The sequence below is a fragment of the Dromiciops gliroides genome, chromosome 4, assembly GCF_019393635.1.
Source record: "Dromiciops gliroides isolate mDroGli1 chromosome 4, mDroGli1.pri, whole genome shotgun sequence".
In the NCBI taxonomy this organism is placed as follows: domain Eukaryota; kingdom Metazoa; phylum Chordata; class Mammalia; order Microbiotheria; family Microbiotheriidae; genus Dromiciops; species Dromiciops gliroides.
In genome coordinates this window covers 211,260,867-211,279,651 of record NC_057864.1, presented here as the reverse complement: position 1 = coordinate 211,279,651, position 18,785 = coordinate 211,260,867, and the positions used below count along the sequence as shown (strand labels likewise).

Genomic DNA, 18,785 nt, shown 5'->3' with positions numbered 1-18,785 from the left:
AGGTTATGCCGGTGGACCGCAAGCTCTGGAAGAGCTTTCCAATTTGGAAAGGCTTCACTCAGATAGTGGAAAGGGAGGATGGGAACATGAATTAATTGTCTACTCTGAGCCATGCACTGTGCTAAACACTTTGCAGATACTGTCTCATTTGGAAGTGCAGGCCCAGTGGTGGACTGTATTATCTGAGTTCTGGCCTGGATAACTGTGGAGATTCCTTACTCAGTTTGCTACAAAGTGACAAATTTCTTAAAGAACAAATTCAATAATGTATGTAAGACACTTTATAAGATGCTTAAAGCATAATATAAATGTCAGCTATTATATTATTATGAAGAATAGAGTCTGTACAGGAAAAACTAAAAAAATTTTAAAATGAATAGTCTCTAAACTATGATAGCTGGGTCATTGAATTAGTACTTAAGACCATATATCTAGGATAGGTACATTGAGAATCAGACAATGAGTTTTAACTAGAATAGTAGGAAGAAGGGGGAAGGAGAGTGGGAACAAACTTTTATTAAGTTCCTACTGTATGCCAGTCACTTTGTTGAGTGCCTTAGAGAAATATCTCATTTGATCTTCACAACAAATCTGGGAAGTAGGTGCCATATTTCAGTTTAGGAAACTGAGAAACAAGTTAAGTGACTTGTCCAGGGTCACACAGCCAATAAGCATCTAAGATTAGATTTGAATTCTGGTCTGACTCTAGGCCCAGTGCTCTTATCTATCCACTGTTCCACCTAACTGCTCAGATAAAGAGAACAGTTGGGGTACATTTAGGAAATTGTGTGTTGCAATTCATGATCCCATAATGCCTACCCAGCATAAACCCCTTCACCCCCTTTTAAAAAATTTCTCATGTCTCTTATTTTTAAATTGTTGTTCCCCATTGAACCCTTCCCTGAAACAATGAAAATCAGTTAAACAAAACCAACAAACAATATCATCTCATAGTATAAGTAACATCTGTACGCCTATTCCCTTTCCTCTCTACTAAGCAGATAGAGAAGTATGTTTGTTCATCTGTTTCCCAGGACCAACTTCAGTAACTGCAGTGAGTTCAGCTTCTTTTTAGTGTTTGCGTTTATCTTATAGTTGTTCTTTATACTGTTCTAGTTCTGCCTACTTCATTCAGCCTCAGTTTATATGTCTTCCTATGTTTCCTTTGAATAACTCATACTTGTCCTTCTAGTTTATATTCCATAGTTTGTTTGACCATTCACTATTCTGTAACCATCCATTGTGTTGTCACTTTTTTCTATAACAGATACGCCACTTTGAATATTTTGGTATATGTGAAGCCTTTCCTTTTGTGTTTGGCCTATTTGGTATTTATGCCTATTAGAAGTATTACTGTTTAAAAGCTATAACAACTGAGGGGCAGCTAGATGGTACAGTACATTGAGCACCTGCACTGGAGTCAGAAGGATCAGGGTTCAAATTTGGCCTCAGATGCATATTAGCTGTGTAACCCTGGGCAAGTCACTTAACCCCTATTGCCTTGTGCCATCTGCCCCCCCCCTTCCCCACTCCCCCAAAAAGAAAGAAAAAGGTGGTATGCTAATGATTTCATGAGAGCAAGAAATAACAGGTAAACATTGCAGTACTAGAGCAGGTAGAAGAAAGTCTCCAGAACATCAGGACATTCCTATAGGAGAACATAGGGGGCAGCTAGGTAGCGCAGTGGATAAAGCACCCTCCCCTGGATTCAGGAGGACCTGAGTTCAAATCCAGCCTCAGACACTTGACACTTAACTAGCTGTGTGACCCTGGGAAAGTCACTTAACCCTCATTGCCCCACAAACCCCCCCCCCCCCAATAAAAAGAAAACAAAAATAAAATAAAAAAGGAGAACATAGAAATTAATCACAATGAGATAAGAAGGCATAGATCAATTGTGATCTATTCCAGTAAAGGGAAGACAAACATTGTTAAGATTCACAGGTCCATTGAAACTGGTATTGAAGCAGTGGTATTTGAAACACAACCAAATTATTGTCTTTAATGAACATTCATAGCAGATAATGTTTTGGGACACCCCAAATAATTATATAGCTTTAATAAAAGTGTAAGACATTTGAAAGTGTTCATCAAGGTGCATTCTCTTTTAAGCATTTTTATAGTTACTTTATAAAAAGGGATATACCTAATAAGCAAGGTGATTTTATCTTCAAGTTGAATTTTATTACACTCATTTTGGATAATAGGCTAATTTAGGTATGTTGAAATTTTAGCACATTTCTGTGGGAAGATTTTTTTTTCCAGCAAGTGTTCCTTGTATTTCTAGATTTATGTAGAAATTGAACGTGCTCGATTGACTAAAACACTAGCAACAATCAAAGAACAAAGTGGTGAAGTCAAAGAGGCAGCATCCATTTTGCAAGAACTGCAGGTAAAGTTAACCCATATTAAAGTGTTAGCCTCTTTTCTCAGCTACCAAGAATAAGATTGATTTGCAACAAGGTGTGAAATTTAATCAAATCAAGAAGCAGTAAAGTGTACAATTATAAATTATACTTCAACCAAATTCTAGCTGCCAAGCAAGTTTTGAAAAGAAACTTCAAATGTAACAAATTAACCTTAGTTCTGAGATCACTTGAACATTTAATTCTACATAAATGGAATAGATGATTTCAGTGGCACAGGTAATGTGCTGTTTCTTCCTCTGGAATCTACATCTGAAATTTAACTTAAATTATAATGAGTACTAGCTTGGTATTTTAATTATAGTCTAATATTGGTTAAATTCAGTTATGTGAAAAAAAAATTCAGTTATGTGGCACAAGGCCTCAAAATGGCAAGGTATCTTAATCCAGCAGTAGGTACTTTTCCTAGCTTCTTGGTTATAGTGTGGTTCTGCTAAATTTTACATTCATCAACACAGTGTTTTTAAGGTCCTTAATGGACCATGTCTCATTTATCTTGGTATCTCCATACGTGCATACATTTAGAATTTAATTAAATAATTGTTGAACAAAAGAACAGACACACAGAGAAGTTGTAGTAATCACATAAGTCAGATGTCCACATTAGAAATTTATTTCATCTTAGATGATTTAGATAATTCTGGAAATTCCATTAATGTAAATAATGCTTGACTAAAGCTTTTAAAATGCTGTATGTCCTGTGAACTATATGAATTCATTTGTCTGAACAACTATTTTTATTTAGATTTAAAGGTATCTTTGTTTTCATGTTGTAGCATATAAATAGCTATAGCTAACCATGAATAATTTAATTTTATTCAGCACCCAACACAATTTCATATGTTTGAGGAGCTTTTCCTAAATATTATTTGGTGAGGACAATTATTTTTGTCTGTTCCTTCTTAATTATATATTTTTAAAGTATCACTAAATAGTTATCTTTTATAAACATTACCAAGTAGTTACAGATTTATCTGGAAAATTACTTCATCTCCCAGGTGGAAACCTATGGGTCCATGGAAAAGAAAGAGAGAGTGGAATTTATCTTGGAGCAAATGAGACTTTGCCTAGCTGTGAAGGATTACATTCGTACTCAGATTATCAGCAAAAAAATTAACACCAAGTTCTTTCAAGAAGAAAATACAGAAGTAAGTTATTTTCCCATATTCTCTCATGTCTTTCCTGCATCACCCTCATTTCTCTTTCCATTTTTTTCCTCTACCTCTCTAACTTTATTTTCAAAGTCCTTTTTGAGCACCTCTATGGCCTGAGACCAATTCGTATTTTTTTGGAAGCTTTAGATATAGGGGCCCTGATGTTGACATCTTCCTCTGAGGGTACTCCTTGGTCTTCCTTGTTACTGAAGAAACTTTCTATGGTCCTCACCTTTCTCTGTCTGCTCATCTTGCCTTTCTTTTACTAGACTTTTAGCTCCTTAAAGTGGGGCACTGTTTCCAGGCTGCAGTATCCCAAGCTTAAGAAGTCCCAGGTGGTATGATTTAAGGAGAATCAGGTTCTTCACTCGCCCGGCTTGTTCCCTGGTCTTTAGATGACCCCAGACCAACTTGCTAATCAACTAGCTTTGTATGTTGTGGTTTTCAGCTCCGACAAGGACAAGCCTGTGCACCTCCCCCACCTGGGCCACTTCTACTGGAGCCTACCTCCTGGTTCTCAGCAGGGGTGTAAAATCCAAGTTCTGCCTTAGCACCAGCATAGACCCCTGTAGTCTCCCCCCTGCCCAGGGCTCAGCCCACTCACCAGTCTGTGAGCTTAGTTTCAGATGACACTGGAGCTTCAGCTGATTCAGAGGCTCTGGGGGTCTGCTTTTCTGATGAGGCCTTAATGGGACTGGATCTGTGTCAGGGTGACTGTGGGGTTGGGCTCGACTCCTGTATCAGCACAGCAGCTCCCTCCTTCTGACCTTCCAAGCTATTCTTGGTTAGAAGATTATTTTCCCGTATTCTTACATTTTTAACTTTTAAATGTCTTCCATCAGAATAGGCCATGAAATCTCACATATTGTGGTGTTCTTTTCCCCCAGAAGTTAAAGTTGAAATATTATAATTTAATGATTCAACTGGATCAACATGAAGGTTCCTATTTGTCCATCTGTAAACACTACAGAGCTATATATGATACTCCTTGCATCCAGGCTGAAAGTGAAAAGTGGCAGCAAGTAAGAATATTGTGTGAAATTGTATTGCTATATGTTGGGAAATGTTAGAATCTTTAGCTTATTTAGAAGAGATTTATTTTAACCTTTCATTGCTTTTTCTGCAGTTATCTGGTGGTGATTTGCATATGAAATTATGTGATAGTTTCTGATTCAGACTAACATCTAATAGCCTGTCTTATCATGGCCTACTTTTAAAGAAATAAAATTTTATTATTCAACATATATACAGTGACTCAGTTGTTAGCACAGCTTTCATCAAATTGTAATTGGCAGCATCCATTTATATATGATTAATTCCTATAAAGTTGTCTTTTTAAAATGTTCTTAAATTGGATATATTCTCCACAATATTGTTTATACAGTTAATTTTTTTTTAAATAAACTTTTCCTCAGAGTTCTAAAATAAACCAATTGGTTCTTGTGGTAAATCCAAAGGATAATCACAAAATCTATTATAGACAGATAATATTTGAAAAAGAAAAAACTGAATAATATCCCCTTGGAACTAAGTATTAAATTTCATGTTAAAATACTGCATAAGAACTAAACAGTTAGAATAATCTCCAAATGCCGTTCCAGAATGTCAGTTCCTACTTAGTAAGTCATGTATATAATGTGGAATTGTACATATTTAGTATGTAACCTGTGGCCATAGTTTAACTTGTATATAACCTATGGACTTATTCAATTACTTTTTCTAGGCTCTGAAGAGTGTAGTTCTTTATGTTATTCTGTCCCCCTTTGACAATGAGCAGTCAGATTTGGTTCACCGAATAAGCAGTGACAAAAAGTTAGAAGAAATTCCCAAGTATAAGTAAGTATATTTTCTAAGAGTATGCTGTGCCTTCACACTTAGTGGAACACTATTTTGGTATGTTTTTGTTTTTATTTTCCTTTTTTAAAAAATTGATGGATTTGTGAGGAGAGGGGGAGGCAATTAGGATTAAGTGACTTGCTCAGGGTCACACATCTAGTAAATTTCTTTCAATTCACGACCTCCTGACTCCAGGTCTGGTGCTCCTTCCACTGCAACACCTAGCTGTCCCTGAAAATTGATGGCCTTTGGGGGCAGCTAGGTGGCACAGTGGATAAAGCACTGGCCCTGGTTTCAGGACGACCTGAGTTCAAATTCGGCCTCAAGACACTTGACACTTACTAGCTGTGTGACCCTGGGCAAGTCACTTAACCCTTGTTGCCCCGCAAAAAAAATAAAATAAAAAATTGATGACTTTTTAAAATAACATAAGTCATTGCATAATTATCTTCCCTTCTTTGCCTCTCCCCCTACACTGAACACTCCCTTGTACCAAAAAAACAAAACAAAACAAAACAAAAAATAGTTAATTCAACTAAGTAACAAAGTAGTATATGATGTATTCCATACCTGCAGTTCTCCTACTTCTGTCAAGAGAAAGGAAGTGCATTACGTCCTTTCTTCTCCAGAATCAAGACTGTTTACTGAAGTTAATGGGCAGCGGGGTGGCACATTAGATTGAGTGCTAGGCCTGGAGTCAGGAAAACTCCTCTTTCTGAGTTCAAATTCGGCTTCACGTGCTTATTAGCTTTGTGACCCTGCGCAAGTCACTTCACTCTGTTTGCCTTAGTTTCCTCATATGTAAAATGAGTTGGAGAAGGAAATGGCTAACTACTCTAGTATCTTTGCCAAGAAAAGGTCATGAAGAGGTGGACATGACTTAAAAATGTGTGAATAACACTGAAGTTAATCCAAATTCAGCTACCTCTTAACCACTTACATTATTGTAGTCATCACATAAAGTATTGTTCTCTTGCTTTTGCATCATTCTCTCTGCCTCTCATATTCTCTTCCCATGTTCATGCTTTCAGCTTCCCATATTTCTCTGAATGTTTCCTAGTCTTCATTTCTTATAATATAATTACATTTTTTTTGGACACCATTTAAAAAAAGAATTGGCTTATGACAAAATAGCAGTGTTTTAACCATCTTTCTGAAGTAAACATTGAAAATACTTAAATGTTTTAGAAAATAAAACACTCATGTATCTTTACTCAGTGTTGGTAAGTAGACAATAAAATGTTTGAACTTTGCAATAGAAATTAATATAAAAAGATAAGATACTTCTTTGGGTCCTATTTGTCAATAACTTTCAAGAGCTCTTTAGGGACTTTTATTTAACTAGTTAAAATTTGCAATTGATATTTTCACAGGGTTTGTGATATGCTGAAATACACACTAATAAAAGATCTATAAAAATAGATATTTTTTTTCTGTAAACTTAAAGCTTGACTTTAATATCTACTGCATTTATAGTAACAGTTGGTATAGGAAAACTCATGAATAAAAAGGGTTATGGCCAACTATTGTAATAGGGAAAAACTCTTCATAGAAACATTGAAAAATAAGTAACAATTTATATTTTCTAATGAATAAAAACCCAATAAGTAGAATGATCTTGATTGTTTCTTAGTTTGTTATATTATTAAAACTAGAGGGCTTGCCCTCAGTCTACCAAAGGTAATTTTTTGTTGTTTAAAATGATAAACGGTTCAAATTATCAACAGGGATCTTTTAAAACTTTTTACTACTATGGAACTAATGCGTTGGACCACACTAGTTGAGGATTATGGAAAGGAATTAAGAGAAGGTTCTCTTGAGAGTCCAGCAACAGATGTTTTTGGTTACACTGAAGAAGGTGAAAAAAGATGGAAAGACTTGAAAAACAGGGTTGTGGAACATGTAAGTACATGGTGATTTTTTCACCCTATATAATAGATTTAGTGACTTCTAATTCTTATCCAATGAATTACAGATTTTGTGTGTGTGGTCTTAGAGAAAAATGAGTTGTGTTAGCTCGTCTTCTCCCTTACTAAGTTTCAGCTACAATGTTTAGTATTTTGAGTTTGGTAAGTTTTTATTGGATGACAGGCTTCACTTCTGTTATAATTTTAGGAGCCTCACCTTGTGTGATGGTAATGTATTAAAGTTTATTGGATGTTCAAATGATCTATTTTTGTTCCTGAAAACATCCTTATGTTAATCTCAACTATTCTTTATTCTTTTTTTTTTTTTGACTCTTTAAAACCTAAAACTATTTTAGTAACTTTTTGGGAGGGATTTCTTCCAGACTCTCAAAATCCACATAATTTAAAATAGAGAAATATTCCTTAAGAACGGATAGATAGACTTGTAGATATGACTATATCTCTGCCCATTGATATAGATTTCAGGTGCAGATCATGGACTCTCTTTTTCATAGCCTCTTAGAATCAAAATATATTTTATTATTTTTTTGGTGGTGCAATGAGGGTTAAGTGACTTGCCCAGGGTCACACAGCTAGAAAGCGTCAAGTGTCTGAGGCCAGATTTGAACTCAGGTCCTCCTGAATCCAGGGCTGGTACTTTAATCTACTGCACCACCTAGCTGCCCCTGAATCATAATATATTTTAGCCAAAAACTTTAATCTCCTTTGTGCTGTCTGTTACAAATTAGATTATATATATTATTTCATTAGGCTCATCTTTGTATATGTCTTTCCTGTATTTTTTATTTTCCTATCATATTTGTTTAGACCTTTATCATTCTGGGTTAGGTACATATGCGTACTATGGTCCTAGAGAACCAGGAACTGTATGTAATTTTTCTTTTTTTTTTTGTATCTTCAGCCCATAAAATACTATCATGTACATAGTACATCCTTAATAAATGTTTTGGAAATGTATCCCATGAACCCTAAAGATAGTAATGGGGAAGTGATTATGTGATGTTCAAAAAAATACTTTCATGTTGTGAAACAAGAAAACGAAATGGGAAAGGAAATTTTTATTGTCAAGTTATCTTAAAATGAAGTAAAAAAGGCACAGTGGTATACATATTAACTAGAACAAAAACATTCACTTAAACAGTGAACTATAAATTTTTTTACAGCTTTAAATTTTTTTAAAAATTGTATTACTATCTTTGATTCTTCCATGAAACCTTACTTTTATCATTTTGCATATTAAATATACCTTTAAATCGTCCAGTTTTCCGAATATAACCTTGATTATAGCCCAAGGATTTTTGATGGGCTTTAAGTCAGTTGAGTTCTCACATCAGTGAAGTGTGTTCATCTCTATCTCTTGGACAAATTTCTTAATCTTTTGTGACGTGATAGTTGTGCAAGGTCATGTTGAAATACTCTGTCTTCTTTGGAAATTTCTATAATTATGGAACAGTCTTGCTTCTTAGCATATTGATCAGAGTTAATTATTCCCTAAATGATGACAACTTCCTGTCATACTGAAAGATATGCCCAAAACATTGTTTGAGGTAGATGTTTTATAATCTAATGAAGATGCCTAGATCTTACAGGCTCACCTTTATTACTTCCAACAGTGGTTTTAAGTATTTATAGCTTTGAAAGAAAAAGTGAGTTTCATCAGTAAAAAGTTACTATTTTCCCCAGTCTTAATTAGTTCAGTCTTTCTATTGTCTTACCTATAATAATTGGTTTTTATTCATAGCAGTGATTAGGTGGTTTATTCGTCTTCTGGATAGTCTTCCAATTTCAGGATATTTAACACTGAATTATAAAGGAATCAGTAATAACCCCTCCAGCTGCCTGGTTCCCCCAAAATTCTGTACTTGTTTTTTGAGGAATAATCAGGCTGTTTTGATCAGTAATTTGTTGATTCCTGGCATTATTTTATGTTTTTGGCCATACTTTCCTCAGTGATTTGATGCGACTTCCAGTTTCATTATAGATTTGAATAGATCCTTTTTAAACATTTAACTTCCTCACACCAACTGCCACAATGTTTCTGATAGTCATTCACGTGTGCTCTTTAAGATTAGCTACAACTTTGCACATCCATTCTTAAAAATCAAAGAATATGGGGCAGCTAGGTGGCACAATGGATAGAGTACCGGCCCTGGAGTCTGGAGTACCTGAGTTTAAATCCGTCCTCAGACACCTAACACTTACTAGCTATGTGACCTTGGGCAATTACCTCACTAAAAAAAAAAAAAATCAAAGAATTAAAAATACAACAAAAGAGCAATGAAACACCTCTGTTTTTCATGAAATGTAGCGCTAAACTGACAGAAAAAAACAACTAACTAAAGGTGGAGAACCAGCTCAATCCAGTTTTATCTGATCAAAGTCAGACATTATGAGTCACTTTAGTGTCAGCACAAACACAAGATATGATCATTGCTATTATAAAAGAAATTATATCAAAATTCTATAGTTTGGGGGTTTTCAAAGAGGGGGGTTAGTTCATTTCAGATCAATTTTTGGATATCAATACTATTTTTAAGTGACATTTTGGAGACCATAATTCATTTTCAGATTCCTAATATTCATAAGAAAAACTTATTTTTTTTCTACTATCAAAGTTTTTTTTTAATTAACAGATCTGATTACTTATAACTTTTAGGAATAGACAGATAATGTTTTTACTGTGTATGTCTTTTACTGCATATGTCTGAGAGATATACATACATACATACATACATGCATACATTTAAGCGCTTATGCCTTTTGCTTGACAGATGTTAAGTTGACAAGGAGTTTTATTTAAAGTTATTTAAGTACAATGACTTGTAAGTAACATTTAGATATTTTGGTTTCTATAGTTAAAATTTTATTAGTTGATTTCATTGTGCTAGACTTAAGGCTTTCCCCCCCTAGAACATGATTGTCATTTGAATATTTGTTTAAAATAGAGCTTAAAATAACATTATTACTGTTGAATTTTCAAAAATAATGATTTTAGGGGCAGCTAGGTGGCACAGTGGGTAAAGCACTGGCCTTAGATTCAGGAAGACCTGAGTTCAAATCCAGTCTCAGACACTTGACACTAGCTATGTGACCCTGGGCAAGTCACTTAACCCTCATTGCCCCGCAAAAAAAACAAAAAACAACAAACAACAAAAAAATAATGATTTTAAGTGGCTTAAAATAATATAAGATCTAAAGTTTTCCTATGATTAAGCTGGTTTTTAACTATTATACTAGAGGTCTAGCTTGATTCACTTTTATCCAGGATAACCCTAAGAACTTATTTCCTTTCTCTCCTCTCCTACCATGGCCTCAGAATATTAGGATAATGGCTAAGTATTATACCAGGATAACAATGAAGCGGATGGCTCAACTTCTGGATCTTTCTGTTGATGTAAGTACCAACTATTCCCATTTCAGCCATTCCTGTTTATATTTAGAATCATAGGATCACAGATTTATTGGGAAGATATTTTAGAAGGTATCTAGCCCAATCCCTTCATTTTACATATGAGGAAACTTAAATGACTTGTGGAAGGTCATAACAGGTACTAAGTGGTAGAGCCAAGATTAAACCCAAGTCCTCTGAATTCAAGTTCTTTGTACTGTGTCACACTTAATTTGAATTTTAAGTTAAAACTTGACCTTTTATATGTTAAATTTGAATTAGGGATACTTCTGAGATGACTTATAGACAAAGATTAACCAAAATGCTGAAATTACTCTTGTGGGTATTATTATTATTTTTTTATTTTTTTGTTTTTGGTGAGGCAGTTGGGGTTAAATGACTTGCTCAGGGTCACACAGCTAGTAAGTATCAAGGGTCTGAGGCCAGATTTGAACTCAGGTATTCCTGAATCCAGGGCCAGTGCTCTATCCACTGCGCCACCTAGCGGTCCCTTATTGTGGATATTATTTATAGTTATTTTAAATTGTAACTTAGCAATAGTGAGTTTGAATGTATTGGGTGACTTGAAAGTTAAGTGGGTTCAGAAATTTCAGAGATATGTCATGTAACTAGATGCATTCATGTAATGATAGGTGAATGATATAAATAATAAATTCTTCAGTTACTGTTCTTCAGCTAGATCCTTATTAATTGAAGTTGAAATAGACAGAAGTTGTTAAAAATTTGATTAGTGATTTAGGTCAGTGTTGTCAAACTCAAATAGAAGTGGGGGTCATTATTATATTTTTATTTATTTTGTTAAATATTTCCCAATTACATTTTAATATGGTTTGGGCTCCATTCAGGAGTGGTTTGGACCTCAGGTGACATATTTGTTTTATACCTCTGATTTAGACCTATAAAACTGATTCTACAAGAATAGACTGAAAAGCCTAAATTACTTGTAGTTTTGTCCAAACAACCCAGGGGTTTTAGTTGTCAACTAATGAACATGAATGGATAATTACATGTTTTTTTAAAAGTTAATTTCTAATAATCTAATTATAATTTATCCTCACCAAATATCTCTCTCCTGGCCCTGCCCTCCCCTGACCCCCACTCCCAAGTGGTTCTTAAAAATATTATTACTTTCATCAATAAATACCTTTGGGACATATCTTTCTTTTCAAAAAGCTAATTTGAATATAGGTTGCATTAATAGAAAATTAAGACAGGTTAAAGGTAATGATAGTATGTATAAGTCAAGCCAAATATGGAGTAGTCTAGCTATCCAGTTCAGGGCATCATACATTAAGAGGAATTGTGACAATCATCAAAAAAAGTATCCAGAAGAGGACAACCAATATGGTGAAGCAAGTGGAAACTGTCTTAAGAACAATTGAAGGAACCATTTTTTTCTGCCAATGCAGAGGAAAATGAACTTAAGGAGAAACCTAACTATTGTGAAATATTTGAAAAGCTCTCGTGTGGGAAGCAAGATTTCATTTTTCTCCCGTGTTCGATAGTGCAGTAACTTAAACTACCAAAGGGCAGGTATGAAGAGGAATATTTCATCTCATTAGAAGGAAGAATTAAAAATTTTTTTAAAGAATTTGGGCTATAGGGGGCAGCTGGGTGGTGCAGTAGATAAAGTACAGGCCCTAGATTCAGGAGGACCTGAGTTCAAATCCAGCCTCAGACACTTCACACTTAACTAGCTGTCTGACCCTGGGCAAGTTACTTAACCCTCATTGCCCCGTGCAAAAAAAAAAAAAAGAAAAGAAAAGAAAGATTTGGGGCTATCAAGCAGTGAAATGAGTTGTTTCATGAAGTAGTAATCACCTGAAGTGTGTAAGCAAATAATAGATGGCCATCTTTCAATGAGAGAGAAAGATTACCTGTATTGGGTTGGAAATTCAGCTACATGAATTATGAAGTCCCTAGAATTTTCATGATTAAGTCATAAGAATAGGGATTGTCTATATTCATATTTAAAATACTGACTTAGGATTTCAGCATTTGCTTATTAATGATGAAGAATCCAAACTCTACGCTTCTTATCTGTCAATTTATAAGATTTCTTTTGTTTCGTTTTGTTTATTTACATGTTTGTAATAATTATTTGGTGTTTTTTGGTTTTTTTTGCAGGAATCAGAAGCATTTCTTTCAAACTTAGTAGTCAATAAGACCATCTTTGCTAAAGTAGACAGGTTGGCAGGAATCATCAACTTCCAGAGACCGAAAGACCCAAATAACTTACTAAATGACTGGTCTCAGAAACTGAATTCACTGATGTCTCTAGTTAACAAAACCACACACCTCATAGCAAAGGAGGAGATGATACATAATCTACAATGAGGGACTCAATATCCTAACGCTTTTAAGAAAGCATTACAATTGGAGGGCATAAAGACTATTATTACAGTGTACCTGTTGGGTTTTTTCTCTCTTATACCCCACTCCCTAGTATAAAATATAAAACATAAGTAAAAACATGTGAGACATTATTTGAACATCATTGCCTTGATTTCTTATTGTTTAACTTTGCTTTTGCATTTGGTGTAAGAATATACAATTGTATTGTTTAATCAAAATTGTGTTGTAACTTACTCAAAAATCTTTTTCTATTGTTAAAAATCTTTTTAGCAATTTATCATTTGTTTTCATCCAGCTAACAACCATAATAAAAAATAGTATATGCATTTTTAAAATTTTTATTTTCCATGGTTTCTTCTGTTTCTGCAAATTAATTGTAATAATGATTTGGTAAGTGTTTTTATAAAGTAAATGTATCATTTGGCAAACTCATTAGGTTGAATTAAAATGCAATACAGATAATGTTTTTAAAGTGGCTTACATGAATGTAAGATTTGTAGTTGTACTGGGCTCTGTAATTAAGCCTGTGTTCAACAATTATGTTAAAGACCTCCTTGACTGTATCCCTACACACCAACTAGATTTACCATTCAGTCAGTTGGACTATTCTTTTACATTGTCCTGACCAGTTGTTTGAAATTAATAAATCATATGATGGTATTGGCATGTTTACACAGCTTGTTGTGTTAAATCTTATGTTACTGAATTACTTTAATGTAGCAGATTATTTTTTGTTGGTTTTGGATGTTTTTCCTTTTATTTCCCAAATTAATATTTAGAGACTAATTGATTTTTCTAGAAGCAATATTTTATATTCATTTTCCATTTGGTAGTTTTTAGATAATCCTGGACCATATACTTTTAAGATTGCAATCATATTAGTGCTCTGATTCAGTGTGAATATAATGAAGTACTGTATTCTATTGAAAATTTATGCATTTGTCACAATTGTAACATCTGTTATCACTTAAAATTCACACAAGATGGCAAGCTCTAAAACATCAAGAAATCACACTGACACTAAAAATAAAGTCAGTATTAATCATCTTGTAGATGTGTTAAGTGAAAAGGATAGAAAGTGAAACATCTTTTGTCTGTGGGCTTTTTGTATTTGCAGTTGAAGCACATAGATTCGCTTTTTGCATCTTCCATTGTTCTGATAAAAGGACTTCCCATGATATTTGCCAAACTTGGTCCATGTTTGGCCAGATGCTGCTATAATCATCGTACTGATAATCTCACTTTGTTCATCCTCAAACAGACGCTTTTTACATATCTTAATATTTGTAACCATATTTCTAGTGCCGACATACCATATTATTTGCAAGTGCTTAACTACTGCTATTTTTTCCGTGATCAGTTAAGATCCTAAATATATTTGTTCACTTCTCTGTGTTTGCTATATATAAGAAGCTATTTAGCATGTGTTAGAAAAATTAAATTTTGTAAAGGTTCCAAAAGAAAATTAAATCTTTCTTAGATGTTAGGCCTTGTCTTTTATCAATAACATTCACAGATAGGGAAAAAAAGCTTCTTTTTAAAATATGAAGGACATAAAACTTCATCTATTATCTCTTCAATTAATACACTGTGAATAATTGGTACACAACTCACTAGTCTTTTTACCTAACTTGTACTTTTAAAAATTTTAAACTTTAACAAATGCTTCTCTAATAATAATCATCACTTTCTCTTTTTCTGCTATCAGATAACTTATTTTAAAGTTATTCTTATCTATCCTATATGTTCCAAATGTTAAAATGTTCATGTTTTAAATTCTTTGAGATCATTGAATCAAGGAAAAATGTACAAAGAAGAAAAAGCTGGTGGGCAAAGTAATGATTTAAAAAGTCAAAATTATTACCAATTCACACAAGCAACATAGCTTTCATATTTAGAATTCCATTTTATTTGAGATAGTTTATTATTTTCTAGTTACATAGGGGCAGCTAGATGGTGCAGTGGATAAAGCACTGGCCCTGGATTCAGGAGGACCTGAGTTCAAATCTGGCCTCAGACACTTGACACTAGCTGTGTGACCCTGGGCAAGTCACTTAACCCCCATTGCCTCGCAAAAAAAAAAAAGTTTTTCTAGTTACGTGTAGAGATAGTTTTCAACTTTTTTCTTTTGCGGGGTGGGCAGGGCAATGGGGGTTAAGTGACTTGCCCAGGGTCTAGGGCCAGTGCTTTATCCACTGTGCCACCTACATTTGTTTTTATAATTTTTCTAATTCCAAATTTTTCTCCCTCCTTCCTCCCCAAAACAGCAAGCAATCTGATATGTTATATATGTACAATCACATTAAACATATTTCTGCCTTAGTCATGCTGTGAAAGAAGAATCAGAACAAGAGGGAAAAACCTCAAAAAACAAAAACAAAAAAAGTAGAAATAGTATGGTTCAGTCTGCATCCAGATTCCATAGTTGTTTTTTTTTGGGGGGGGGGGCAGTGAGGGTTAAGTGACTTGCCCAGGGTCACACAGCTAGTAAGTGTCAAGTGTCTGAGGCTGGATTTGAACTCCGGTCCTCCTGAATCCAGGGCCAGTGCTTTATCCACTTTGCCACCTAGCTGCCCCCCACAGTTCTTTTTCTGGATTTGGAGAACATTTTCCATCATGAGTCACTCGGAACTACCTAGGATATCTTGCTGAGAAGAGTCAAGTCTATCACAGTTGATCATCATGTTGACTTCTTATAGTGATACATGTCACAACTCAGTTCCTTTGGTTGCTTAAAAAGATTTATCACTTGGTGGCCGGTCTTCTAGACATGGGCCTCTCCTAACAGGCTTGTGTAAGTTTGACAATCTGAGGTCAAGGTTGTTCTATAAAGCACTTGAAGAGGCTTTTTATCCCTGGGGGTGTGTGTGTGTGTGCGTGTATAAAAATACAATGCTAGCAATAAGTTCTATTTTTAAAAAAGATTTCTTGGAATATGATATCTAGGCTCTATTTTTGGTCATGGCGTTCAGGTAATACAATGATTCTGCAGTTTTTTGTCCTTGGTTTGTTTTCTAAGTCTCTTATTTTTTGCTATGAGATACCCTATATTTCCTTATATTTTTTTTCAGTCTTTTGACTTTGTATTAATATTTCTTGTCTCATGGAGCCATTGGCTTCTTTTTGGTCTGTTCTAATTTTCAGGATGTATGTTTCTTGGGCAAGTTTTTGTACCTCTTGTGCCTATTAATTCCCTTTCCAATCCTTTGTAAAACTTAGTTATAAAAACATTTTTAACTCTTAGCTCTCCTATGAAAACTAATTGAACTTGTACCCAAACTTTTTCTTTGAAGCCATGCTTGTGGATATTTTAGGGTCAATTGTCTTCTGAGCTATGTCTTAAACATCTCTTTCCCCATAATGGCTTTTTGTGGTGTTATTCTTTTTTTCCAACTTTGGACTTGATGTTAGGCTCTGCACACTTCTAGAGGGAAGGTCTGAGCCTTTTGCTGCTTGCAGTATTGTGTCATAGTATTTCCAGCCCAGTTCAGTCTGGGGATCTACAAGTTTTTAGTGCTCCCAAAATGACCTGATCCAGGACAAAGTGTTTCCACTCCCTCCATGGTCTGAGCTCTGCAAGTTTCTGACCTGAGTTTGGGTGTGAGCAACAGTGGACTGCAACTGAACTCGACCCCTATCAGTCAGCAGGGAAGCACCTTTGGTTTAGAATGAACTGCAGGTCCTCCTTTAGCCTGAGATTTTTGCCTGGTTATTCTTTTGTAGGCTTTGAAATGGGCTAGAGGCTGTGATTGAGACCACTTTCTTCTGGGGTCCAAGCTTGCATCTCCTTCCTTCTCTCCATATTCCTTGTAGACTCTGGGACCTCTCCTCACCCAGGAATACCACCCCTAACCACAGTCCACCCTGGGTCTCTGTGACCTAGAATTAGGAAGTAGGTGATGAAGCTATCAGCACCTGTTCCCATCATGGTGCCCCAATGTGGGTCTGGGACTTCCTTTGCTTTGGTGTACAGTATCTCCCTTGTGCTAGAATGCTGGAGGCAGTCACTCTTGGCCAAATCCACCCTCATGTCCACAGACCTCTCTGTCTAACCATGTAGACCTGGACTAGAATAATGATTCACTGTTTTTTTCTTAGATTTCCCCATCAAGATTAGATTTGGAGGGGCAGCTAGGTGGCGCAGTGGATAGAGCACTGGCCCTGGAGTCAGGAGTACCTGAGTTCAAATCTGGTCTCAAACACTTAACACTTACTAGCTGTGTGACCCTGGGCAAGTCACTTAACCCCAATTGCCTCACTAAAAACAAAAACAAAAAAAAGACTAGATTTGGAGGGGCAGCTAGGTGGCACAGTGGATAAAGCACTGGCCTTGGATTCAGGAGGACCTGACTTCAAATCCAGCCTCAGACACTTGACACTAGCTGTGTGACCCTGGGCAAGTCACTTAACCTCACTGCCCTGGGGGGGAAAAAAAAGATTAGATTTGGTGTGTCTCCTAGATCTCTTGAAAGGAAGAGTTTTTGAGGGGAGCTTGCTGTACTTTTTTTTTTTTCAGGGCAATGGGGGTTAAGTGACTTGCCCAGGGTCACACAGCTAGTAAGTGTCAAGTATCTGAGGCCGGATTTGAACTCAGGTACTCCTGAATCCAGGGCCAGTGCTTTATCCACTGCGCCACCTAGCTGCCCCTGTACTTTCTATTACTCTGCCATCTTGGCTCTGCCTTGGGAACTGGGTTGGGATTTTTGGTTTTTGGGGGTTTTTGGTGGGGGCGGCAATGAGGGTTAAGTGACTTGCCCAGGGTCACACAGCTAGTAAGTGTCAAGTGTCTGAGGCAGGATTTGAACTCAGATTTTCTTGAATCTAGGGCTGGTGCTTTATCCACTGCACTACCTAGCTGCCCCTGGAAATTGGGTTTTAAAAGATCTTGGTAATAAATTCTAGAAAATAGCTTGGCAAGGGTTTTGAAGAAAAGTTATTGATAGGGTAGCTAGGTGGTGCAGTGGATAAAGCACTGGCCCTGGATTCAGGAGGACCTGAGTTCAAATCTTGCCTCAGACACTTGACACTGTGTGACCTTGGGCAAGTCATATTATAACCCCAACTGCCTCACCAAAAAACAAAAAAAAGTTATTGATAGCTGCTGAATTAGCAGATGATTGTGTGCCTCAAGTTTAAAATGAGGCAATGATCTGTACTGTACTCAGCTATTTGTAGTATAATGATTTGAAGGCTTTGAAAAATTACGACCTAGTGAGGTATGGTGAAGGATGACATCACCTTAGGGATAGAAATTATAATCTCCTTTGCCTCTCCCTTAATTTTTTTAGGATTTAAAACAATTATTACTGCATATGAAGATTAACTATTCAGTCATCTAATCTCTTAAGCTAATAGTCCTTTATAATTATTATACATTTCTTTTATTAATATCATTTCCAGGGCAGGTAGGTGGTGCAGTGGATAGAGCACTGGCCCTGGATTCAGGAGGACCTGAGTTCAAATACAGCCTCAGACACTTAACACTAACTGTGTGACCCTGGGCAAGTCACTTAACCCCAATTGCCTCACACACACACACACACACACACACACACATACAAATATATATATATATAAAATTTCCATCTTCTGGGTTACCTAGGAAGGCTCTTGAACAATATTCCTTTCTAGAATTAGGTAAGACCAAAAAAAAAACCCCAAAAAACAAACAAAAAAA

General features: G+C 35.6%; 1 protein-coding gene across 1 annotated transcript in view; it reads left to right on the top strand.

The window, feature by feature from the left end:
• The window catches only part of PSMD12 (proteasome 26S subunit, non-ATPase 12), a 33,397-nt gene extending 19,617 nt beyond the window's left edge, over positions 1 to 13,780 (top strand). The window contains exons 5-11 of the mRNA XM_043963361.1: positions 2,288 to 2,392; positions 3,425 to 3,574; positions 4,468 to 4,602; positions 5,304 to 5,416; positions 7,144 to 7,318; positions 10,661 to 10,738; positions 12,881 to 13,780. Coding sequence (XP_043819296.1) covers positions 2,288 to 2,392; positions 3,425 to 3,574; positions 4,468 to 4,602; positions 5,304 to 5,416; positions 7,144 to 7,318; positions 10,661 to 10,738; positions 12,881 to 13,090 — 966 coding nt within the window. The 3' untranslated portion in view covers positions 13,091 to 13,780. The remainder of the gene's footprint in view (positions 1 to 2,287; positions 2,393 to 3,424; positions 3,575 to 4,467; positions 4,603 to 5,303; positions 5,417 to 7,143; positions 7,319 to 10,660; positions 10,739 to 12,880) is intronic.
• The last annotated feature ends 5,005 nt before the right edge of the window (positions 13,781 to 18,785 follow it).